Below are 27,361 nucleotides of genomic sequence, written 5' to 3'. Positions count from 1 at the left end.
AAATGCTCCCAGTTAATTTCAGTGTGTCTACTGTTAGTTTAGGGGACAGTGTTCTGTCAGTTAAGCCAGGTTTGATGTGTTGTTCAACTTATGCTATATCTGCTTTTGACATACACTAAAATATTTTCAAACATCAGATTACACAACATTCAGGAAAGAAATCTCATTTCATCCTATAGTTTTCTATTCCAGACTTTTTCATGAGCTTTTGACAATAATTTTGTATATCTCCCCACTTTCCCAGACACTGAGCAGCAGGAATAGTGACCAAGGAAATCACATATGTGGACAGTAAGGAAGGCATGTTCTGAAGGCTCCCTACCAATGCCTCTCCTTGCCCTGTTCCACACTCAAAGTCACAGGCCCTCTAAGGCCTTGGGGAAAAGAAGCTGGAAGCAGAGGTTGGCTCTTTCCCACAAAAGCCATGAACAGGCATGTGATAAAATGTTTCAAGTGTTACCTCTTTACTTATAGAAGTCTCTCCCATACCAGTACTAAGGTCTGGTCATTATAGCCAGGAATGAGGTTCTGTTCTAGCAAGAGGTATTTTATCAGATAAGGGGCACCATCCCAATCTCCCAAACAGCTTTTCTCCATCACTAAAACTCTCCTAAATATCCTATCCACAAAGAAACCATCACTGACCTCTCGGCAAGGCAGTATGTTTGTGTAGATGGACAAAGGGTAAAGGCAGAGGTGACAAGGATTACCTTACCAAAGTGCCTAGATATCTCTCTATTGACAAAATAAAATCCCCAGTTTAAAGAAAAACTTACTTTTATAAAAACAGAAGCATATTTTATTTCAATCCTGTTGAGGGAGTGCAAGGGAGGAAAAACACAAAATGAGGGGAGGGGTCCATTTATACACACACGATATCAGGATCAACTACAGGGAATAACGCCCATTTCCATCCCTCCCCTGAAACATCTATGTGGGGCCCAAGGCCAGCTGAAAATAGATGGAACAAGGATTAAGACACTATTGGCACAGCAATATGGCCAATGCACCAAAAGATGGAGAGTAAAGAAATTTTCCCAGGGAGCAAGGCCCTGGGCCTCAGCTGCTTGTCCAGTGGAGGGGAAATGAGAGAACTTTGGCTCAGCTGGGAGGTGGTTGGCAAAACTCAGGGTTACCCTAGCTGGGCTCTCCAGATACAAACTGTGGGCTGAAGGCAGTCAAGACGTCTCTCCAGTCCGGGCTTTTTCTGTTTCTCCAAGACCTCTTCTCTTCAGGTTTGAGATTACTGAGAGCTGACTTGGTTCTCCCCTTCAGCTTGGAAGGCAGGGGAATAAGTGCTTATCCTACCCTTCCTACACCTAGACTACTTAATTTCAACTTTCTTGGCTCTAAAGAGACAGGAGCCAACTAGCAAGGCCGGCTCCCCTTGTGAAAGTCGGCTTGAAAGAGCCCTTGTGTTGGCAAAACTGCCTCTGTCAAGATTTCTCTGAACTCACCACTTACAGACCTTCGCCCCACACTTACTCAGAGACACCGGCAATTGTGTGAGATGTGAATGGAAAACACTTGGTCTCTCTCTAGAGGTGAATTAACAACCCCATCTTTGACTGGAGTTGGGCATAAGAGAGCAGTGTTGGCTAGAGGAAGGATTGAGGGAAAGCAAGGCAGTTCACACTAGATTGTGAATAGTCACATAAAGCTCAAGAGAAGGAAGGGGGATTCTCTAACATGACGTGAACAGTGAAAAATATTTTAGTGGTAACCCTGTAATTCCCGTAGACTAAAAGGGAATGTGTCCAAAAAACAAAAAGATGACAGAGTGGACTTAAGATAGTAGACTCAAAACTCTACCTTAAATCTGAATAAAATGAACTCAATTCAGCTAATACTGCTTCAAGTACAAAAATGAAGACAGATGGAGCTGCAGAAATTCACACTAAAACAAAAAAAATGGGACCAAGTAGCCTATCTCCTTAATCCTAGGCACCTCCCTTTTAAAGGTCTTCCAGAAAATATCTTTGAGGACTTGAATTGAAGGTGAGATCCACCACTGTCTCTCCTCCCTCAATATAATACCCTTCCAGGACAGCCTGATGAATTAAGATGTCTGTTTGAAGTTTAATTGGAGGAAAATGAAAAAGGGGGAAGCGCTGAGATCTGAAAAAGCTAGCAGCTGAAGCCAAAAACAAGGTTAAGGTCCTCATGGCATCCAGAACTGAGGGCAGCAGACTGGGAAAGGGAAGGGCAATAGGTGGTGGGTTCCTGGTATCCTCTGGCATAATCCCTCTCCCCTGCCTCCCATCCTCCCAACTGTTCATGCAGCTATTGGCCTGCTAGAGGGGATGTAATGCCCAGACCAACTTTTTATTGAGCTTATGCAGCTAACAGACTTGTAAACAGTGCTAATTGACAAAATTTTGCTGAGTATTACAGCTTGTGTCCACTAAACACATCTCTCTCTAAGATTAAAAAACAAACAAACACCAAAGTAAACAAATACTGAGAGAGAGAGAATGAAGAGACACACACTGAGTCTTCCAGGAAGGCAAAATAAGAAAACGCCACATGGCTTGGTCCCAGGCGTCCACCATGCCTAGAGTGCTGCTGCTATCACCACTGCCTCGGCCCCCTGCCAGTGGCTGGGAAGAGGTCAGGTAGGAGGGTTGTCCTGGGCATGCTGCAAACACAGCATTTGCTGGTGTTGACACCCTCCTGGGGCTGTGGTGGCAGACTGCTGTCAGGAGCCCATTTCCTGGGAGTAGCAGAGGGAGCCCAGGTCCTCAAGGCAGCCTGAGATGGCAGCTCATACACCTCAACCGGGGCACCTCACCCCTTCTCTCCAGTGCAGTTCAGCATTGAGGTTGTCTATTCCCAGTAGGCAATAAAACCTGAGCTGTTTCCTCGAAGGTTCCCCCTCCCTTCCCCAACTCGTGGGAGTAGTGGGAGGGGACAGGGGAAGATCACTGAGGAGGCAGGGGGATACCCCGGGGATCAGTGACCTGGCCCTCTTGTAGGTTCTTCACCAGTTGTGCAAGCCAGCGTTTCGTGGTGGTGTCATCTTTTAGCACCTGGGCAAAGGTTGTGTCCTTCAGCTGGTCAGGGAGACACTGCCTGAGTGCTTCACGTGCCCTACATCAGAAACAAACAAACCAACCAGGGATAACGCAAATAAACTCACATTTGGGGGACAGGGAAGAGCCCCTTTTTAGACATAAACATACAGAATCCTGGGAAACTATGGTTATGTCAAGTTCTTTATGAAGCCATTAAAATTCTTTAATGCTTACACGAGGCATAGGCCGAGATTCCAGAATCTGTAGCCTGCACACAATTTCACAATGATGCCCCAACACAGAATTTTGTGACAAAAGAAAGTAGAATAAAATGGTACAATAGTTTACTTTAATTTAACCTGCTTTCTTATTTATTAGTGAATATTGCCAATATACTCGTATCAGAAATATATGGGTTATAGTAAATTAAATATTTCCAAAATCGGTACAGTAACAGGGAATATGTATGACTCGACTCATAGTATGATAAGTAGACTTTACTTGTAAATTAATATAAATTTATGTTTTTTCCAAAAACTGCTTCAGTTTTATAGTTAAAAACTTTAATAGGACATGAGCAGTAAAAACAACACAACGGCAGCAAAACTATCAGATGGACTTTCACATGTTCCACTTTCTTTAATAGATGACCAGCAGAAAGTCAAATCTGAAAGCCTCGAAAGGTGACTGTGACCCACAGGGGTGGGCACAAGTAGGTTAAGTTACCAGCCATTGTTAACTAGAAGATAAATCATAAGTCGGGATATGAAATAACAATAATGATACGGTGATACAAAAGTAATGCATTAATTAATAAATAATACAAGAACAAACTTTCATGTACTCACAACTGTAAACCTACTTTTGCCCACTCTGTATAAGGCTATTTTAAGCAAAGTTATGATTTTGTACAAGTGGAATTTCAAATAAACATTTTCGAACTTTGGTGAAAATAGGAACCACTAAAGAACAGGACAAAATGGTCGAAGAAATGGCCAGGGCTTGAATAACCTCAGTGGTAGGGGTTCACATTAAATCAAGTTATTCCTATCCCTACGAACATAGAAATCACCCCATTATGTGGTTTAACAGAATCTGAGCAAGTGGCTTTCAGCATGAATTATGGATTTACAAAGGAAAAGGTCAAACATTTCTAAAATGCATTATACCTACAATGTATGATTTATGGCAGAAAGATTATAAACAATGGGAGATAAAATAATTAGCTCAAGGACTTTACAGGAATCAAGAGAGAACTAAAAATACATCAAGAACCCTCTGGGCTCTGTTCCTTCCTTAAGAGATCTTTGAAAATATTCTTCTCTTTCTGACCACCTAGAGTAGCAACAGAAAGTTCAAATCATGGGAATAATATATCCTCCTAAGGTTCCCTGGGAACTATTTGAACTCTCTGGAATTTTAGAGTAGGGTACAGAGTTATAGTGGGAAAGTAAAATTATGATAGATTTTTAAAATTCAGCACCTCAGATTTTGAAAAGGAACTAATCAAGTTCTGTCTCAGGCAAACTAAATACAGTTACAGCCCTTCCCTGTCCTAAAGATACAGAAGCTATGCCATGAGACAAAGCAACCATTCACCAGAGTATTACCCCAAAGCCCTATGAATCCTATAAGTGTTTACCTGGGGTTATCTGAGAGTCGGAGGTAACATCTCACTACGTGCTTCAGCAGACGGGCAGAAGGCTCTTTGGATAGCTGCAGGACCATCTTACCCTGTTTTCCCCCAAAATGGAGCGGGGTAGGGAAAAAATGCAAAAAACAAAAAAATCCCAGTTGAATCAGAGATCAGACATTGCAAAAATGATTATATAATGTTCTGGGTTTGTTATTTCCAGATGGAAGACTGAAACTGCTCAGTGTCAATAGCAAAGGGACTAAACTGTGTGGTCAGAAGTAGTTGCAAGGAGGACTGATAACAGAACTCACCAAGATCATGGCAACATGGGAGAAACGCTCATATGTCTGACATATGTAAGCCAAACCGGTGTCATCTAAGAGAATCTTCTGGAGGATGAATGTAGCGACCTGGAGTGAAACAAAAATAAGGGGTCCAAATCATTATTCAGACTTGCCTTCCAACTGTTTAGTTATCTTCCAGAAATAACCATGATTCATAAAATTAAGCAGAGAAACGAGCATTACATACATCTTACTTGACAAGACAGAAGTAGTAAAATAAATATATAAATATTACCATACTGAACATTTACTATTTTGCCAGAATTTTTCCTAAAGATATAAAACATACCTTATCTTAATCTCACAATAAACCTATGAGGAAGGTACCATTCATTGTTATTCTCACTTCACATAAAAGGGTAGGTTCTAGGTAATTATCAAATTCTTTGAAAAAGAATAGATTTTTCTCAGTTATTGAATGCCTACTATGTGTCAGGTATAACTGATCATCGATAACCTTATAGGTTATGGTCCCAAGTGACAAAGCTATCAAGTTGCAAAGTTGAGGTCCTGAACAAGTATCACCTTTAAAAGTAAGATTTTTAATCCTCCCTTCAAAAACTGTTCCAACAGTAAAGAATACTTCAATTTAAGCCTGTTAACTCTTACATAGAAGGAATTTAAAAAATAACTACTGTAGCTTAATTCTAGTAAAACATTATTACAGTGATTCTCTTTGGCTGCTCATCAGAACCAACTGTGGGAATTATTTAATCTTACTATTTTACTGTGTTATAAAATTGTGGTTGGCTAACAATGGCCCCCGAAGATATCCAGGTTCTAATCACCAAACCCTGTGCATGGGACCTAATGCAACAAAAGGGATTTTACAGATGTGATTAAGTTAAGGATCTTAGGGGTGGGGGAGGTTAATCATCCTGGATTATTCCCGTATGTCCTAAATATGACCACAAGTGTTCTTTTAAGAGGGAGGCAGAGGGAGTTCAACCACAGAACAGAAGGCAATGTAAGAGAAGCAGGAAGAGATGTGAACATTGGCTTTGAAGACGGAGAAGGATGAATTAAGGAATGCAATTCTAGAAGCTGGAGAAGGCAAGGAAAGGACCCTCCCCTGCTGACATCCTGACTTTCATGAAACTGATTTATAATTTTTTTAAATGTATTTTTGATTATGCCATTACAGTTGTCCCATTTCCCCCTTCACTCCCTCCACCCTGCACACCCCTCCCCCACCATTCCCCCCTTTCATTCATGTCCATGTCACAAGTTCTTTAGATTCTATATTTCCCATAGTATTCCTGCCCTCCCCCTTGTCTATTTTCTACCTACCATCTATGCTAGTTATTCTCTGTACCTTCTCCCTCCTTATCCTCCTCCCACTCCCCTGTTGCTAACCCTCAATGTGATCTCCATTTCTATGGTTCCGCTCCTGATCTAGCTGTCCTCTTAGCTTGTTTTTGTTTTAGGTGTAGTTGTGAATAACTGTGAGTTTGTTGTCCTTTCACTATTCATATTTTTTATTTCCTTTTTCTTAGATAAGTCCCTTTAACATTTCATATAATAAGGGCTTGGTGATGATGAACTTCTTGAATTTGATCTTATCTGAGAAGCACTTTATCTGCCCTTCCATTCTAAATTAAAGCTTTGCTGGATAGAGCAATCATGGCTGTAGGTCTTTGGATTTCATGACTTGGAATACTTCTTTCCAGCCCCTTCTTGCCTGTAAAGTCTCTTTTGAGAAATCTGCTGACAGTCTGATGGGCACTCCTTTGTAGGTGACTGTCCCCTTATTGCTTGCTGCTTCTAGAATTCTCTCCATTTTAATCTTGGCTAATGTAATTATGATGTGCCTTGGTGTGTTCCTTCTTGGATCCAACTTCTTTGTGACTCTCTGAGCTTCCTGGATTTCCTGGAAGTCTATTTCCTTTGCCGGATTGGGGAAGTTCTCCTTTATTATTTGTTCAGATAAGTTTTCCACTCGTGGCTGTTTCTTTTCCCCTTCTGATTTATAATTTCTTACTTCCAGACTATAAGCCATCAAGCCTATAACAATTTATTATGGCTACAAACTAATAAAAACATATATACAATAAAAAGTGTAAAGTATACATAGTGCACTAATCTCAAAGTATATCTTGATGACTTTTTACCTATGTACACATTTATGAACCACAACCAGATTAAAATATAGAACATTTCCAGCACCCCAGCAGATTCCCTGTGCCTTTCCCCAGTCACTAGCCTTCCCTGAGAGGTAACCACTATTGTGACTTATTTCCATTGATTGGTTTTGCCTGTTGTTGAATTTCACATAAATGGAATACAGTATGAACCCATATGTGTCTGGCTTCTTTTGCTAAACAAAATGCCTATAAGCATCATCTATGTTGCATATATCAGGAGTTCATGCTTTCTAATTACTGTATAGTTTATTTTGTGACTATACTATAATTTATCCTTCATGAGTAAAACTGCTATAAACATTCTTGTACATGTGTTGATGTATATGAGAGCTCATTTCTCTGGCATATATTCCTAAGACTGGGACTGCTGGCCCATGGAATTAGCTTATGTTTATAGCAGATACTGTCAAACAGCTTTCCAAAATAGTTATCCTATATACCATCAAGAAGTAGCTCAAGTGCCAACACAATGTAGAGTCTAATTAAGTTAAAAGCACATACTGTTTTAGAAAGTTCGCTTCCAGATTCCATAATGCGCAAACACAAAGGGATAATTTCTGTTGTCAATAAAAAGTTGATTACTTCCTGCTCATCTGTTTTCACCAGAGCCCCTAAAGAAAATATGGACGAAAGTATTTTAGTATCATCATTCCCAGTTAAAATTAAGTTCATCTTGTTCATCCAGCTAGTTGTGGTACTTAAATAACACAGAATACAAACTGTGGTTTCTATGTCAGAGAATCAGTCATACCCATGTTAAAAAAAAAAAAAAGGATGAAAAGCACAAGTTGACTGTTATCAGTTGTCATTAAAAGATGAGGAACCAAATTTGATCCATTTGAAGAGTTAGCAGTTTAGCCATCTAAATCATTTTTCTATCACCCTTAGTAGATAATAATATGATAATGTCATAATCTATTCTCCATTTATTTTAGATAAGACAGAAGAATTCTACATCAGTATTAAAGCATATTCCCAGGCTGCAAAGAAACGGTTATCAGAAAGGATTATGCACATTACCATTACTTCCTGATTATTAAATGCTCCTCTTTCCTCAAACAGCACAAATACTATGGATATATCCAAACGAGAAACACACACACACTTGGATTCTAGTCTTGATTCCACAACAATTTACTTAACTTTGATCAAATTACCTTCACTTTGTAGCCTGTTTCTTTATCTATAAAATAATAGTTGGAACAAATGATTTCTAAAATTAATCCCAATTCTTATTTCTTTTAATACTTACCCGGGAGTGTATTTATTGATTTGAGAGAGAGAGGAAGGGGGGGAGAGGAGGAGAGAGAAAAAGAGAGAAACATTAATTAGCTGCCTCCTGGGGCATTAATTACATGCCCCAATGAAGTATTAAAGTCGAAACCATTTTTGGTATATGGGGGCAATCTTTCAACCAACTGAGCCACCTGGCCCAGGGTCATTCCAATTCTCTTTTTCTCTAAACTGACACCAATGACCAGTTCAGTGGTGTTTTTTTCACTCTGTATACAGAGAAGCCGAACCCCATGAAATAAATGACTGCTCCACCTTAGCTGGTGTGGCTCAGTGATTGAGTGCTGGCCTGCAAATCAGAGGGTCACCAGTTCGATTCCCAGTTAGGGCACATGCCTGGGTTGCAGGCCAGGTCCCCAGTGGGGGCACACAAGAGGCAACCACACATTGATGTTTCTCTCCCTCTTACTCCCCTCCTCTAAAAAATAAGTCTTTAAAACAAACAAATAAATAAATACATAAATAAATTACTGTTCCCTAAGCTGCCCAAAACATCAGTAGCCTTTATATGAAAGGCCTTGGTTAATTAGACCTAATAATAACTAAAATCAATCACTTTAGGAGAGAGTAAAGAATATCATTTGTTTTACCCAGAAATGGCAATCTCTAGATGCTACCTACATCTCTAAACTCCAAAGCAAACAGCACATAACCATAATTCACTAATATGACCTATAGTGGATATCAAATTACTATTTCATTTAGATTTTACATGTAGGTCTAAAATTCATTTTGAGTTTTTTTTGTGTGCGTGTGAAGAGTATACAGTACGAATCATGGGTCATTGTTTTACATGTAGATATCCAATTGTTCTAACACTATTTATTGACAAAACTATCCTTTCTCCACTAAACTGCCTTCGCACCTTTGTAAAAAATCAATTAACCATAATTGTGTGGATTTATTTCTGGACTCTTCATTTTCTTTCATTGATCTACAAGTCTATTCAATACCACACTGTCTTGACTACTATAGTTATCCAGTAGGTCTAGAAATCAATTAGTGTACATCTTCCAATTTTATCCTTAAAACAAAAAAAATTGTAGTTCATTTGCCTTTCCATATAAATTTCAGGATCAGCTCATCAATTTCTATTTTAAAAATCCTCCTGGGGGATTCTGGCCAAGATGGAGGTGTAGGCAGACACACTGTGCCTTCTCGCACAAAAGAAGGACAACGAAAATTTAAAAAGAAAAAACAACCAGAACTGACAGAAAATCAAACTGTATGGAAGTCTGACAACCAAGAAGTTAAAGAAGAAACATCCACCCAGACCGGTAAGAGGGGCAGAGATGGGGAGGCAGGTGAGGAGGACTCGCAGCAAGGAAGTGGCTAGAGGACCCAGCGAAGCGGTGGACTATGGAACAGGGCGGGAAAGGCAGCAGCTGGCAACCGGCAAGGCCGAGGCTGGTGGAGCAGGAGGTCCCACATTCATGTGCAGACAAACCAGGAGGAACACCCGGGAAGCAAGACAGACCTCGAAACCTAGGGTGCCAGTGCGAGGAAATAGAGCCTCAAACCACCAACTGAAAACACCTGTGGAGGTTGAGGCAGCAGCAGAAGCTCCCAAACTCACAGCAGAGTTCGTTGGACAGACCCACAGGGTCCCAGAAGGTACACAAGTCCATCCACATGGGATTCAGCACCAGAAGGGCCCAGTTTGCTTGTGGGTAGTGGGGGAAGTGACCGAAATCGGGAAGAGAGCAGAGCAAGCACCATTGTTTCCTCTCAACCCTTCCTCCACAAAACAGTGTCACAACACAGCCACGGGGCTTGCCTAGCCCTGGTGAACACCTAAGGCTCCACCACTCACTACGTAACAGGTGTGCCAAGACAAAAAAAAGGGGCAAATGAAAGAAAAGATCAAAGCTCCAGAAAAAAATACAACTAAGCGATGAAGAGACAGCCAAGCTATCAGATGCACAGTTCAAAACACTGGTAATCAGGATGCTCACAGCATTGGTTGAATTTGGTGACAAATTAGATGAAAAAATGAAGGAGATGCTAAGTGAAATAAAGGAAAATGTATAGGGAATCAATAGTGATGGGAAGGAAACTGGGACTCTAATCAATGGTGTGGACCAGAAGGAAGAAAAAAACATTCAAACTGAACAGAATGAAGAAACAAGAATTCAAAAAAAAAAAAAAAAAGAGGAGAGGCTGAGGAACCTCCAAGACATCTTTAAACGTTCCAACATCCAAATCATAGGGGTGCCAGAAGGAGAAGAGGAAGAGCAACAAATTGAAAACTTATTTGAACAAATAATGGAGAACTTCACCTATCTGGTAAAGGAAATGGACTTCCAGGAAGTCCAGGAAGCTCAGAAAGTCCCAAAGAACTTGGACCCAAGGAGGAACACACCAAGGCACATCATAATTACACTGGCCAAGATTAAAATGAAGGAGAGAATCTTAGAAGCAGCAAGAGAAAAGGAGACAGTTACCTACAAAGGAGTGCCCATAAGACTGTCAGCTGATTTCTCAAAAGAGACCTTGCAGGCAAGAAGGGCCTGGAAAGAAGTATTTAAGTCATGAAAGGCAAGGACCTACATCCAAGATTAAGAGTACTCTACCCAGCAAAGCTTTCATTTAGAATGGAAGGGCAGATAAAGTGCTTCTCAGATAAGGTCAAGTTAAAGGAGGTCATCATCACCAAGCCCTTATTATATGAAACGTTAAAGGGATTTATCTAAGAAAAAGATAAAAAATATGAACAGTAAAATGACAGCTAACTCACAGTTATTAACAACCATACCAAAAACAAAAACAAAAGCAAACTAAGCAAACAACTAGAATAGGAACAGAACCACAGAAATGGATATCACATGGAGGGTTATCAGCAGGGGAGGGGGAGAGAGGGGGAAAAGGTACAGAGAATAAGCATAGATGGTAGGTAGAAAATAGGGGGAGGGTAAGAATAGTATAGGAAATGTAGAAGCCAAAGAACTTATATTATGACCCATGGACATGAACTAAAGGGGGGGAATGTGGGTGGGAGGGGGTGTGCAGGGCAGAGGGGAAGAAAGGGGGGGGAATGGGACAACTATAATAGTATAATCAATAAAATATTTTTTAAAATCCTACTGGATTTTTTTGGGAATTGCTCTAAATCTATAGATCAATTTGGGAAGACCTGACATCTCCGCAACACTGAATCACTGATATCTCAATCAACCAACATGGTATATCTCTGCATTTATTTAGGCCTTCTTTGATTTCTTTCATGGTTTTATAGTTTTTAGCTATAGAACTGGCATATATTTTGTAAGATTTATACCTAAGTCTTTCTACATGTGTTGGTGCTATTATTAAGTTCTTGTGGCTTTTTTGTGTGGTTCGCCAAGGTTTCTATATGTAATAGTTAATCATGCTATCTGTGAAGAATTTTATTTTTTTTCTAATTTGCAAGCCCTTTACTTGTTTCTTCTGCCTTACTGCACCAGCTGGGGCACCCAAGATGACAGTGAACTGGAGTGGTAAGAATAAACATCCTTGCCTTATTCTGAATCTTCAAGGATAACAAGCAGTTTTCACATTAACTACGATCTTAACAGTAGGTTTTTGTTTGTATTTTTTGTGCTTTATTAGCTTGAGAAAGTTCCCCTCTATTCCTACTTTGCTGGAGTTTTTATCATAAACGGGTGCTGATTTCTATCAAAGGCTTAAAAAACCCCTACAGAAATGATAATAGTTCTTTATTAGTCATTTGATATGGTCAGTCATTTTGACTGATTTTTGAAAGGTGAACCAGCATGCACTACCCAAGACAAACCTCACTTCGTCATGATTCTTTTATTTACTGTTAGATTTGACATGTTAGCATTTTGTCAAGAATTTCTGCATCTATGTTCATAAGGGATACTGGTTTATAGATTTCTTTTCTTATAATGTCTTTTTCTGGTTTTTATTATCATAGTAATGCTGGCCTTTCCAAGGGTTAAGAAGCTTCCTCTCTACGTTCTGGAAAAGTTTTGTAGAAGTGGTGTTATTTCTTCTTTAAAATTTTTGATAGAATTCACTATCAAAACCATTTGGGCCTGGAGTTTTCTATGTTGGAAGGTTGTTAACTACAAAAACAATTTAATAGATGTAAAACTATACTGTTTCCCTATATTTCTTTAATGTGATTTGGCAGACTGAATTTTTCAAAGAATTTGTCCATTTCATCTAAGTTACCAAATCCATGGGTATGAAGTTCAACAGTATCCCCTTATTATCTATCCTTTTAATGCCTGTAGAGTCTTTCATAGCCTCTTTCATTACTATTTGTGGCTGTCTTCTCTTTTTTTCTTAGTCTGGTTAGAGGTTTATTAATTTCATTGAATTTTTTTTTCAATAAGAGGTTAGGGATAGTTGAAATGGGTAAAGATGGTCAAAAGGCACAAATTCCCAGTTATTAGATAAGTAAGTCCTCGGTGGCGGGGGGAGTGTCGTGCAGCACGGTGATTATAGTAACAATACTGCATTATGCACGTGAAAGTTGTTGAGAGAAGAGATCCTAAAAGTTCTCAATGAAAAAAAAATTGTAAAAAAAAGTTCTAGTGATGGGTATTAACTAAACTTATTGTGGTAATCAAATCATATTGTCCACTTAAAACTAATACAAAGTTATACATTAATTATATTTCAACTTTTTTAAAATTCGGCCTTTGGTTTCATTGATTTTATCTATTGTTTTTCTATTCTCATTTTCACTGGTGTCTATTATTTCCTTCTTTTTGTTTGCTTTGGTTCAATTTGCTCCTTTGTTTCTTAAGTGAAAGTTTAAGAAATTTGACTGAAGACCGTTCTTCTCACCAGTGTAAGTATTTAACGCTGCGTTTCCCCTCTAGCCCTGCTTTAGCCGCATTGCACAAACTTTGATATGCTGTATTTTCATTTTTATTCCGTTTCACGTTTTCTTTAACTATAAGCAAAAAGAATAGGTCCAAATATTCACCTTCTGCTTGTTCCCTCAACTGATGTGGAGAAAGAAAGTTGAGTTTCAGAAAATATACACAAGCAAGAAAAAATGGCTTAATATTGTCCAAGTACCATATTTTGCCATGTATAATGCATACCCATGTTTTTGGCCTAAACTTTCAGGAAAAAATCTTTTGTTCTAATTTTTAATTCATTTTAAAATTATTTATATTAAAAACAAAACAGAAACAATATATTCCAGAATATAATTTTGCATACATATATCATTATTGCTTTCTAGAGTAGTACTTTAACGCATACCCATAAAGACATTTATATACAGATTTAGTAATACCCATGTATAATGTGCCTCATTTTTCCCTCAAAAATTTGTATAAAAAAGTGTGCATTTTACACAGCAAAATACAGTATTTTATTCATCCCTCCACTGTTAACTTTATCCTATCATCTCATAAATGCATAATCCAACCTCAATGGCCCAAAAACCAGCAGAAATAGGAAGATTTAAATCAGAATTAAGGATACAAATGTTTTCTTTTGGCTGGAATCACACTGCTTTAAATCCTACATGAAAAATTTATATAGCTTAAAAACAGAAAAGATATACGGTAAAAAAAAGTTTCTAATTAGAGTACCATTTGCAGGGAGAAGTAAAAAACAATGTAACATTCATTTGGAATATATGAAGTAATAGTTACTGCTTAAAAGTAGAATAAAATGCCTCAAAAATGTATCTTAGAAATACCAAACTTTTAAATTACACTTCCTAATTCATGGTTTGTAACCATAGTGATGTGAACACAAGTTGAATATAAAAGTAATATCCTAACAAAATAAAGTTTGTATACTCAACATTTTTATTGTTTAGTCAGTACATGAGCAAAAACTATGAGAAGATACTGAAAACAGAAAGAGTAATTGAGAAAGAAACCTTGTTGAGTGTATTTACATTTTACAAATCCAAAAGTAGTTCTTTACTACCCAGGAGGCTGAGATCTGAAGTAGCTGATACATTGTTTTTTTAAGTGATGTATTTTAGACACATTTCCCATAGTAAATATATATGGAAAACATTAACTTGAGCATGCAAAAATCTAACTAGGTGAAATAGAAGTTAGACCCTTAGAGTTAAGGGACAGTTTAGAACCGAGAAAGATAAAACAAAACAAACTCAAATTCTTATTCCTACCATTACACTCTTTGTTGACTGAAGTTGTTGTTCTTTACTCTCCCTACAATTTCAGTAAATGTTTCTACATATAAACTGAATTTAATCCCAAATGTGGGGATTATTAACAACACTCAGAATGGTACTTGAAAAGAGTCATCATGTTCCTGTCACTCATTTATTAGTAAAAACAGACTCAGTCTCAAAGACAAAAATAACTGGTGAACGAAAGCTATAAAATGCTGGACAACACATACAAGTTAAGACCACTATCATAAGTTAGGACTTAAGGCTTGCAAAAAACCCCTAATGACTCACCAATAACTCCAAGACTGGTTAGCCGGAGATATTCAAAGGGACGTGTTTTGCTGACAGTGTGCAAAAAGGGGTACAAAAAAAGTGGGATGTGTGCTGCAAGAAATGCTGACCTGGAAGAAAAAAAAATAATCATTCAGAGGCTAGAATTAATTTCTAAGGATTCTAAACATTCAAATTTCCACATGGTTAATTCTGTAACGTCTGTACCATTGATTGACCAAGGAATCTTTAGGAGATTGCTATTGGAAAGAATCTTTAGGAAAGTCTAGACCAGTGGTTCTCAACTGGGATAATTTTGCCCCTGAAGGGACTTGTGACAATGTCTGCAGATATTTTTGGTTTTCACAACTGAGGCGGTGCTGTTGGCATCCAGTTGACAGGCCAGGAATGGTGCTAAACATCCTATAATGCACAGGACAGACCTCTGCAATCCCCTTCCTCCTACCACAAAGACTTACTCAGTTCAAAACATCAATGGTGTTAAGATGAAAAACCCTAGTCTAGGCCAATGGTTAAGAGAATACATGATTTTCCCTCTTATCAGCACCAAGTACCTTAAAAACTGAAAATATCCAACTACAGATTAAAAAAAAATAGATCATAAAATGTAATCAAGTGTCCAAGGTGTCCAAGAGATTCTCCTAGATGCCTTCTTTCACCTAATTTATGGCTGAATAACAATATTCAAAGGTAAAGTCAGACAAAACCTTATAAATTAAAACAAAGCAGCCCTGGCTGGTGTAGCTCAGTGGATTGAGCGCAGGCCTGAGAACCAGAGGATCACAGTTCGATTCCCAGTCAGGGCACATGCTTGGGTTGCAGGCCAGCCCCTGGCAGGGGACACACGATACGTTGTGTGTCCCTGGCAGAGGCAACCATACACTGATATTTCTCTCCCTCTCTCCTTCGCTTCCCCTCTAAAGAGAAATAAATAAAAATTTAAAAACAAACAAAAAAAGCAGCCATCATTATAGGCTCATCTGCTATGCATAAATGCATACTCCTTTTCTTACAGAATTTCAGATTCACTAAATATTCTAAAAACATTTTAATCTGCAACTAATGTCTGGCAACAAATATAGAATCAATCTATTATTTATAGTTAAATCTTGTAGGAGAGCTAACACCCTAAATTTTTAACACTCAAAGTACTCTTGCATTAAGCACTCTTAAATGCTTAAAAATAATTTTTTTTAGTAACTTCTCCAAAGTTCTGGAAGGTCAGTGCCATCCTAGCACTCAGATTTTATAAGGGAACTTGACAAAGAGAGACTTTTGTAAGATAACTATTACGTATCTTAGGGCCATGAAGGTCACAAAGCAGATTCCTAAAGAGCAGTTTCCTCTCAACTTGCATACCAATTCTCATTTTTTACCGAGGTTGCCTAGAATCCTGTTTTAAAAGACATTCTGATGCCGAACCCGGGTTCTGAGAAAAAATGTGCTGGGTTCAAATATTTACTAAATGCCACGCACTGCCTCACACATGGCAGTGATGCCTACCATGCATCCAGAAGGAAGAAGTGGCTATGGCTATATGCCTGACCTTTCCTGAGATGTGAGCGCTACTGCTTTAAAATTCAGTGTTATGAATGGGTAAAGAGTATATGAGATAATTCAGCCTTAAAAAGAAAGGGAATTCTGATACACACTATAATATGAATGAACACAAAAGACATGATGCTAAGTGGAATAAGCCAATCGCAAAAAGACAAATAATGTATGCTTCCACTTATGTGAGATAGAGTGTTCAAAATCGGAGACAGAAGGTACAATGGTGTTGCTAGGGGCTGGGGGAATGAAGAGCTATCATTTACTGGGTATGAAGTTTTAGCTTTAAAAGATGAAGAGCTACAGAGTTGGATGGTGGTGTTGGTTGAGCACTGTAAGTGTATTTAATACTACTGAACTATATACTTGATAATGGCTTAAATGGTAAAACTGATGTTATGTATATTTTACCATAATAAAAAGGGGTTATTGCTTCTCGGCCTTTTGGCTAAGATCAAGTATAGTATCTGTTTTTATCCATTTAATATCTGATATTAAATCAGATATTAAATGGATTAAATGATATATCATTCTCTGTCCGAGGACGATACATTAAATGGATTATTTGGAGCTAGGAAATGGAATAGGAGCTTGCTCCATCTACTCCATACATTGACCTGGTATTCCAGTATTGCAATACCGCAATATTAGTAATACCAATACCTGGTATTCCTGGTATTGCACTTCTAGGAACAGTGCACCAAAAGAGGTGAAAAAAGAACATGTTAAACAATACTATAATGTTACTACACTAAAATTTAGTGAATTAGAGACCAGATATTCTTCAGGAAAACAAGTAAATGTAGATCCTGAAGATCCACACGCACACACATCCACCCTATTGCATGCCCCTTCTGTCACCATTCACAAAGAGTTAAAGACCACACTCAGTACAAAAGTCCCCTGACAGACACATCTGAAACCTTTACCTGGTTTCTGGGTGTGATGCCACACACTGCAGTAATGCCAAAGCATTGCAGACTCTGTTAGACTGGTGTGCTGTCAAGGTGGGTGGGTTGATAGATGGATAAATATTTACAATTTCCTAAAAAAATAGAAACCAGCACCTGATGAACAAATAACTTATAAAATTAATTCCCATATTAAAGCAAGAACTTAAAAAAAAACCCTCTTAATTCCACATATCCTGTTAGAATTGAGCAGAAACATGCTCCTATCCTTTCTTCAGAAATATGCTCGACTGAGACTATCTGTGACATCTCTACAGTTCTCTAGGAAGATTTCTGTGGGGTAACTGTGGTCACTGATACTTTTCTTATATCCTGCATCTGTTGAGGCTTTCACTTTTGAGGAACTCTTACATTTAAAATCCCTTTTTTGGTCAACATCCTGCTTTAAGTTATAGTGATGAAGTAGCTGGCCAGAAAGTGTGAGTAAATCAACCACAGTGACTCATAAAGGAGTTTGAGTTTGGCTGGGTAGCAACTGCAAAGACGAAGATAAGAACATGGGTATATGCAGTGAATATACGTACTCGTTATCAAAAGGTGATAATCTGTTGAATACAACTTCATTAATTTTAATGTGAAACTTTTACACAGAAAATATTCCAATAAGAAAGATTAGATTCTTGGCTACATGCAGTAAGGACAGAATGTGAAGTGACTTACCAGATCTAAAAAATTAATCTAAATATTAGGTATTTTGGACAATGCCTAAAAAGATCATTATTCCCTAGATTATAACATATCGATTTACTCCCCACAAATGACCATTCCAGTCAGAAACAAATCTGTTATTAATTCCTTAATGTACAAATGTACCCACCTTTAACCCTACAACTGTTCCATCTTTAACATTTTCTTTCCCCAGCATATACCTTTTGGTCCTTACACCTCACTTTCTACCTTCTTGCCTCTCTCACGTAGAAATGGCTTGTAGTTCTCCTAAAGCTGTGTCTCTCAAAGTGTAGTTCTTAGACCACCTGCATCAGAATCACCTGACAGCAGGGGAGGTACTTGTTAAAAATACAGATTTTTTCCCTGACTAGTGTGGCTCAGTTGACTGGGCATCATCCTGCAAACCATAAACTCACTGGTTCTATTCCGGGTCAGATCCCCATTTGGCAAGTGTGCAAGAGGCAACCGATCAATGCTTCTCTCACATCGATGTTTCTCTCCCTGGCTTTCTCCTTCCCCTCCCCTCCTTCTAGAATCAATAAAAGAACATTTTTTTAAAAAATGCAAATTTTAGCTCTGGCTGGTATAGCTCAGTGGATTAAGTGCGGGTCTGAAAAGCAAAGGGTCACAGGTTCCATTCCCAGTCAGGGCACATGCCTGGGTTGTAGGCCAGGTTCCCAGTAGGGGGTGTGGAGTAGGCAATCATATACTGATGTTTCTCACCCTCTTTCTCCTTCCCTTTTCCTCTCTTTAAACATAAAATAAATAAAATCTTTAAAAAATACAGATTTTAATCTCATACTAATAAACCAAATCTCTTGGGTAGGATCCAAGAATCTGCATTTTAGCAAGCACCTTAGACTTGTCTAAGATAGTCTTGCAAATGCCAACACTTAGAGACTCATCCTACTAATGCCTTCAAAATCATTTGGGCCAAGACAAAGAGTTACAGCTGTGATGAACTGAACTACAGATAATGGATATATACCCACCTGTAAAAGTGCTGCAATAGTACCAAACGAATGCCACAGCATGGGTGCAAGGTCAGGAACAGATTCTCGCTTCTTACTTAGCTCCAGCAAAGCATTTTCCCTTGTCTCAGGACTGGACAGCTCGTTGATCCACTGATAGATCTTTTCTCTATCCACTTGAGCCAGTGCAGTAGGCACAGGCTTCAAGTGAAAACAAGAAAGTAAACAAGTGAGTTTCATTAGAGTCAAACCAAGTCTTACTCTGCAGTAGTGCTTTACAGGGAATATACTTTTCATAAACACCAAGGGAAGCAATATATTTATTTTCTAAATATATACACTTGATATAAACTAACTGACTTTATCAAAATCTAAAATGCACACACACTTTAATAATTCCATGTTTAGGAATTTATCCCATAGTTATACTTGGGCTGTACTGAAGACATACTGGGATATTTACTGTTGCTGTTTTAAAAGTTGACAACTTGAAATAACAAATGGCTATCGTTAAGGAACTGGTTAAACATGTATGGGTACATCTTTATATAGAATACTATGCAGCTTTTTTAAAAAAGAGATACCTCAACATGTGCTGATAATAAATAAACAACAAAAAGGGTGTAGAACAGCATATATGCTTCCATTAATATACACATATATCCCTATATATTTACACATAACATTTCTGGAAGGACAGAAGAAATTGTTAATAGTAGTTACCTCTAAGTTCGGAATCCATACAGGAGGCTTACTTTTCATCATATATAATAAAATCTTTTGCATAAACTTTTTAAAACCATGTACCTATAATAGTTTTTCAAAGAAAAAATTATACCCTCCTCACCCATTGCTGGTCCTTCCCCAGTAATTCCAGGATACTCCTCTATGGAGCAGAAAACCTATGTAATTTGGAAAAGCTCCCCTTTCTTAAAGATTCTTTCCTTTGGATAACATTCATTACTCACGTAGGAACTATATACACAGATTTACAGACCATACTTTCCTTATTGTGCTAAAGAATCACAATCTTCGGACTTCTGGCCAAGATGGAGGTGTAGCTAGACACATTGTGTCTCCTCACACAACCAAAAGAAGGACAACAACAAATTTAAAAACAAAAAACAACCAGAACTGACCGAAAATTGAACTGCATGGAAGTCCACCAACCAAGAAGTTAAAGAAGAAACATTCATCCAGACCGGTAGGACGGGGGGAGACCAGCAGTCCGGTGGAGAGGACCCACAGCAAGGCGGTGGCTGGGGGACTGGGCGGTCCCACATTCCCATTCGAACAAACCGAGAGGAACAACTAGGGAGCATGACAGACCACGCAACCCAGGGTTCCGGCGCAGGGAAATAAAGCCTCAAAGCCCCTGACTGAAAACACCTGTGGGGGTTGAGGCAGCAGCGGGAGAAACTCCCAGCCTCACAGGAGAATTCATTGGAGAGACCCACAGGGTCCCAGAAGGTACGCAAACCCACCCACCTGGGAATCAGCACCAGAAGGGCCCAATTGATTTTGATTGTGGGTAGTGGAGGAAGTGACTGATAACTGGCAGAGAATGGAGCAAGCAGCTCCGTTCCTTCTTGGACCCTTCCCCCACATACAGTGCCACAACTCAACCAAGAGGGTTGCGTCGCCCTAGCAAACACCTAAGGCTTACCTCTAACTACTAACAGGTGCACCAAGACAAAAAAAAAAAAAGCCGAAATCAAAGAATAGATCAAAGCTCCAGGAAAAATACAACTAAGTGACAAAGAGATAGCCAACTTATCAGATGCAGAGTTCAAAACACTGGTTAGCAGGATGCTCCAGGAACTCACTGGGTACTTCAACAGCATAAAAAAGACTCTGGCAACAATGAAGGCAGCATTATGTGAAATAAAGAAAAATCTACAGGGAACCAACAGTGACGGGAAGGGAGCCAGGACTCAAATCAATGGTTTGGAGCAGAAGGAAGGAAGAAACATTCAACCAGAACAGAATGATGAAAAATTCCAAAAAAATGAGGAGAGGCTTAGGAACCTCTAGGACATCTTTAAACATGCCAACATCCAAATCATAGGGGTACCAGAAGGAAAAGAGGAAGAACAACAAATTGAAAACTTATTTGAACAAATAATGAAGGAGAACTTCCTCAATCTGGCAAAGGAAATAGACTTCCAGGAAGCTCAGAGAGTCCCAAAGAACTTGGACCCAAGGAGGAACACACCAAGGCACATCATAATTACACTGGCCAAGATTAAAATGAAGGAGAGAATCTTAGAAGCAGCAAGAGAAAAGGAGACAGTTACCTACAAAGGAGTGCCCATAAGACTGTCAGCTGATTTCTCAAAAGAGACCTTATAGGCAAGAAGGGCCTGGAAAGAAGTATTTAAGTCATGAAAGGCAAGGACCTACATCCAAGATTAAGAGTACTCTACCCAGCAAAGCTTTCATTTAGAATGGAAGGGCAGATAAAGTGCTTCTCAGATAAGGTCAAGTTAAAGGAGGTCATCATCACCAAGCCCTTATTATATGAAATGTTAAAGGGACTTATCTAAGAAAAAGAAGATAAAAAGTATGAGCAATAGGCCTAGCTGGTGTGGCTCAGTGGTTTGAGTGTGGGCCTGTGAACCAAAGAGTTGCTGGTTTGATTCCGAGTCAGGGCACATGCCTGGGTTGTGGGCCAGGTCCCCAAGAGGAGGTGCATGATAGCAATCACACATTGATGTTTCTCTCCCTTTCTCCCTCCCTTCCCTCTCTCTAAAAATAAATAAATAAAATCTTTTAAAAAACCACATATTCCCACCAAATTGAGGATTTCTATAATTCTTCACATCTGTCAAATAGCCTTATGACCTTGATTTATCCCGTAATTATTCTTTTTAAACATTCTCACCTGAGGACATCCTTATTGATTTTAGAGAGGGGAAGGGAGAGACAGAAACATCAATGTGAGAGAGAAGCATCGATCGGTTGCCTCTTGCATGCTTCTCCACTGGGGATATAACCCATAACCCAGGGATGTGCCTTGACCAGGAATCGAATCCATGATCTTTCAGTCTATAGACAATGCTCCAACCAAGTGAGCCACACCAGCCAGGTCCCCTTAATTATCCAGAAAATAATACGGTAGAGTAGAAAAACAATTACCATTGCTATTTCTAGCTCTAAAGTCCTACCAAATTCATGATGATTTCTATTCCCATGTCCAGTATTTCCTCATTTAATACCCCCCAAAACTGTGAGGAGGGAAAGGGTGGGTAGATAGAAAGAAGGGCTCTTGCAGATGAGAGCCCTTGCAGATGAGATCACTATGCGCAGAGGAATAAAGCTCCTCGGTTCACACAAGTATGAAGGTGCATATTCCAATGCTTTCTTGAACTGAATTAGACAGCTTCTCACAGTATCTACCTGTTCCCACTATACCTTAGTGCGACAGAATGTTGACCTACCCATTACACAAATGGAAAGATGAGGAACAAAAAGGACAAATGTCTTTCTTGAAGAACAGACTGAAGTCTAAGATGGACTTTGAGGTGTATTCACGTTTACTTTACCCAAGGTAACAATTGCCTTCTATAAATGGAAGCTTGATTATAACCCTTTAGCTTAAGGTTTACTTAATGTTTATCATTTCACTTGTTTGACAGAATGAACCACAATGTGTTCTGCTAAATGAACTGAAACATCATGCAGCTTAATGCCTTAGAGCAGCGATTTTCAATCTTTTTCTCACGGCACACACAAAATTAGTAGTAAAATTCTGCGGCACACCAAAAAATATATTTTGCTGACCTGACAAAAAAGGGTACGACTTTGATTCATTCACACCAGATGGCTATTTGTCATGGTGGTTGTTATCATTTTTTTAAATTTGACAGCCTAAGGAAAAAAAGGTCAGTGCCCCTGACTAAATAGCCAGACATCACACGTTTTAAGAATTCCTACAGCGCACTGATGCACCTACTGCGACACTGAAGTCGAAAATCGCTACCGTAATCTGTTAAAAGCTGCTTTTGGACTCCCATCAGTGGTGCTCCTCAAGGAAACATGGGCTCCTAGAGCAACAAGGTGAGGTAGAAAGAACTGGGCACTTTTCTCCCTCCCTACAGCCAAAGTAGTACTGTTTAAGCACTTGTCCTTTCTATGCTGCTATAGATAGGCCTCAACTTAAAAAATTATTTTTGGAAATGTAATTCCCACCAGAAGATAGGATATGCTTATTTAGACTATTACATCACCTTAAAGGTTCAGTAAAAACAAGAGCTAAAATTTTAGCTTTGGGTTTACTGCTCAGTCTCTTGAATGACCCATAATCCCGTAACTAAAGGGGCTGAAGACACTACTTCAGCAATATAGTATCTATCCTGCTTACCCATTGTTCATTCTGGTCAAATCTCCTCAAAGTCCTGTTACCCAGACACCACTGTCAGTAAATTCCATCACCTCAACTACAGCCAGCCTGTGACTTGTACCCAGCACCTCTGTATTCCATTCCACTGTGGGCACCTTAGGTGAACACCTCCAGGCTGTACTGGTAGCCACCAGTCAGCAATATCATGGCTTCTGAACAATACCCACCATCCCCACATATTCTATTTCAAGAGCTATCTTGACTCCAGTGAGAAGATGGTGCCTCCTGAATGAAGTAGTCAGTTACGAGTGGTCAATTCCTGGTGTCTACTTTTGTGTTGCTAGGACCATGACCACCCGCTGCCAGCAATACTCCATGTGGGAGGCGCAGCCTCCACGAAAACTTGGTTCTAAGAGAGCTAGGGATGTCAAGTGGGTGGTAATGTAGCCTCACTAGCTTGGGACTGTGGGTTCTATAGCCATTCTAGCAATGGGAAGGCAGTGAGGGCAGTTTGATACCAGGAAATACTGGGGCAAGGACACTCCTTTTCATCATCCCTATTGAATTTTGCCCCCAATTTAACAGCAGATGTTACCTTAATCCCAATGAATACTTACCATATTTCGCCGTGTATAATGCACACTTTTTTGCCCAGATTTTTGAGGGAAAAGAAGGGTGCACATTATACATGGGTAGTACTAATTCCATGTCTATATAAATGTTTTTAATTTTTATTTATGTTTGTGTTAAAAGTAATTCTAGAAAGCAATGATATCTGTATGCAAATTAATACTGTAGAATATAATTGGTTTTGTTTCTAAATATAAATAAATAACAGAATTAGAAATTAAAATTAAAGATTTTTTTCCTAAAAGTTTGAGCCAAAAACATGGGTGCGCATTATACGCTGGAGCGCATTATACACAGCAAAATACAGTATTTGTTACAGGATAAATACAAATATTTCTTAAAATATCTTTTTTCTTAAAAAGGAGAGCTAATATATCTATATCTATATCTATATCTATATCTATCTATCTATCTATCTAGTGTTTACTTTGTTAGGCATTGTCCTAATTAAATGAGTATCATCACCACCCTCATTTTAAAGATGGGGAAACTGGCTCTGGCTGGTGTAGCTCAGTGGATTGAGCACAGGCCTGCGAACCAAAGCATCGCTGGTTTGATTCCCAGTCAGGGCACATGCCTGGGTTGCAGGCCAGTTCCCAGTATTGGGTGTTCTAGAGGCAACCACACATTGATGTGTCACTCCCTCTCTTTCTCCCTCCCTTCCCTATCTCTCTAAAATAAATAAATAAAATCTTAAAAAAAAATAAAGATGGGGAAACTGAGGAGCAAAGAAATTACTTAACACTTAAGTGGCAAGCCAGGATTTGAATCTGGGTGGCCTGACAACAGAGTCCATACTCTAACCTGCTTTGCTAATGCTGCTTCTCACCTAACTGAGAAATAAGGTCTGAACTAAAAATGACTTTCTAAAAAACTATTTTAACTGTGACTTAGACAACAGAGATAGGGAATATATAAAAATCTCAGACTAAAAATGTTACTGCTGTTAGTTCATCAGAAAAACACAGGCAGTTTAGTCTAATGGAAGGCACGAAGAATTGGGAAAGAGGCCACTCAACTTTTCTGTGCTTCAGTGTCCTCACTAACCAAGTACTCTAATGAACCAGAGGTACAGAGGGAATTGTCAGAGCTTCTGTGTGGTCCAGAATGCAGAGCAGGTGAAAGTGTATCAAAACGTTCAAATTTTAAATGAATGTAAGGCATTATAAATTTAATTGAAGAAAGAAGAATTTGGTACTTATAAATAAACCACAGCTTTAATGGCTGTTTGAAAGATGTATTAGGGAGCAAGTGAAAATAAAAGGAATTGAATAGGTATAGAGTTTGAGGAGGCACAGCGAAAAGAGCAGCTTGGTACCAAAGTGTGGAGAAGACACAATCAGATTTAGCAGATGGAGAGACAAGCCAACCTTAGCAGAATCCCTTGTTTAACCTGCCCCTCCCCTACCAGCAGCAACTTCACCTTGACTTGCTTTTTCCAAATTACACATGTAATTTGGGAGAAGGAAAAGTAAAAAAAAAAAAAGCTGGGAAACTGCAAACACCAACTGAAAGATATAAAAATGACAGTTTTCTGTAGAAAACTCACTAATCTCACTAAGCTCACTTTTTATATTTAAAGTCAAGGCAATTTTTTGGTTCTCTATGTGGTACTTACATCATTCTGCCTAATAATGTAATTATAGTATGTTACTCTCTAAGTCACTTCATCTTGATGAAACAGAAAAAGTGGGATGGGCATTTTAGAAGAGTGTGCTCAAATCATATGATCCCGTTTTCCCATTAAGGCTGAGTGCTCTCAGTAGCCACCTCCCTCATCTATACCCCTCACTCAGCAAAGTGTCTGAGCACTTACTTTGTGCCAGGAACAGGGGTAAGCATAAAAACAGGACCCACATAACGCCTCCGTCCTCGAGAGAGACAGTGACAACCATGTGAATGAATTGGACTCAATGTTGTAAAGGGCACTGTTAAGAGAAAAGCTGGAGGTCACAGAACCACTTTAAAAAGGACGGTTACAGGAAGGCCAACTCTAGGAGATTCAGGCAGAGACCCGCAGGAAGAGCCAGCTAAGCCCACGATGGGGAGGGGGGCGGTGTAGGTACATATGTGTGCTTAAGGGACGGGAGTAGATTGAGCGCTCCAGGAATAGAGATCAGAAACTGAACCTCGGAGTGGAAAAGCACGCTAGAGGGGACAGGAGAAGGGACTGCAACGGCGGCCAGTGTAACTGGAGCCTACCAAGCAAGTGACATAAAAGGAGACTGTAAACGTGGGTAAGGACCAGAGAGGACCTTGTCATGGCAAGGAGTCTGGATTTTACCTAAATGCAATGGGAAGCCATAGGATTACTTCGGCGAATTAACACGATCCGTTTTTGTTGCAAGACCACGCTGACAGAATGCGATGGTGTGAAAAAAAGTATGAAGCGCAGACAACCATAAGTCAGACGTAATAATTCACTTCTCCCGGTCTCAAATTTGCCATCGTAACGCGTGTGGTTTGAGCTAGAAGCCATTTCTTTCTCGCTGCGCTGCGCCGTGGCAGTGAGTTCCGAGAGCCCTGGGACCTGTCAAGATTGCTCACGGAATCCCCCTCGTCCTCGCCGACACCGCGCACCAACTGCCACCCGGAAACTGTCGGTCAGCGCAAGGAATCAATGAATGGCTGGCTTGTCGGGGCCGTGAGAGGCGCTCGGGACGCAGGACCAGGCCCGGGGGCCGGAAAAGAACGCAAAACGCCGCGCGAGAGGCCATGAGAGCCCGCCGCCGAGTTAAGCGGGAGCTGACGCCTCCTCGGCCACGGCGCGGCGAGGAGGGAGCCAGGGAGCCCCGGGCCTCGTGGGTCGAGAGCAGGCAGCGCTGGACTCCGGGCTCGACACAGGGGGCTACGAAAGGAGGCCGAAATGCAGGGCTGAGGAAAGGTTCTTGGCCTAGGCCGGGCGGCCCAGTTACTTACCGCAGCCGTTGCCAGACTGTGCATGTTGGGAGCAGCCACCGCTCTACTCCCACCGCCGGACGCTCCCGACCCACGTCCCTGCTTCAGCGCCTCTGCCGCCAAAGATGATGATCCGTCGCAGCCGCCATCGGTCTCGGCTCGCTCCGCCCCTCCGGAGCCCTATGACCTTTCACCCCCGACCCCCGCCCACACAACCTCTTCCCGCCTCCTACCTCTTAGGAGTTAGTCCAAAGTATGAAATTTGCCTCTTAGTATTCAAGACTTAAAGGACATCCACTACCCACCAGTCCCTGCATCCCCGGCAAGTATCCTCAGAGAAGGGCATGAACTCCAACCCTCCTCCGGAGGCCAGCGTAGGGCGGGAAAAGCCAAGCTGGTTTAGGAGGACAAATAATGCGCATGCCCCACTGGGCTGAGCCGGGGGGAAACGGTGGGAAGGAGAAAGTGAGTGAAGTAAAAAACGCGCGT

General features: G+C 39.9%; 1 protein-coding gene and 1 pseudogene across 2 annotated transcripts; one reads left to right on the top strand and one right to left on the bottom strand.

Moving 5' to 3' along the window:
* Nucleotides 1–772: 772 nt before the first annotated feature.
* On the bottom strand, nt 773–27,336 carry CNOT9 (CCR4-NOT transcription complex subunit 9). Of its 2 annotated transcripts, XM_037029136.1 has the most exons (8): nt 26,894–27,336; nt 19,024–19,203; nt 17,321–17,436; nt 14,841–14,950; nt 7,640–7,749; nt 4,962–5,060; nt 4,657–4,748; nt 773–3,090 (listed from the first exon to the last, which is right to left on the bottom strand). In XM_037029136.1, exons 1-8 carry the CDS (start codon nt 26,915–26,917, stop codon nt 2,922–2,924), a joined length of 900 nt encoding a protein of 299 aa, XP_036885031.1. In that variant the 5' UTR covers nt 26,918–27,336; the 3' UTR covers nt 773–2,921. The 2 variants fall into 2 exon arrangements, with proteins under 2 accessions (XP_036885031.1, XP_036885030.1); XM_037029135.1 differs by lacking the exon at nt 26,894–27,336 and having other exon boundaries at nt 19,024–19,550.
* LOC118975469 (uncharacterized) lies at nt 16,820–17,046 on the top strand (annotated as a pseudogene).
* Nucleotides 27,337–27,361: the final 25 nt, after the last annotated feature.

This window comes from Sturnira hondurensis, unplaced genomic scaffold (assembly GCF_014824575.4).
Source record: "Sturnira hondurensis isolate 20B ecotype Veracruz unplaced genomic scaffold, ASM1482457v3 Scaffold0020237, whole genome shotgun sequence".
Taxonomy (NCBI): Eukaryota; Metazoa; Chordata; class Mammalia; order Chiroptera; family Phyllostomidae; genus Sturnira; species Sturnira hondurensis.
Note: the sequence above shows the minus strand (reverse complement) of the source record. Positions and strands in the feature narration are given on the sequence as shown.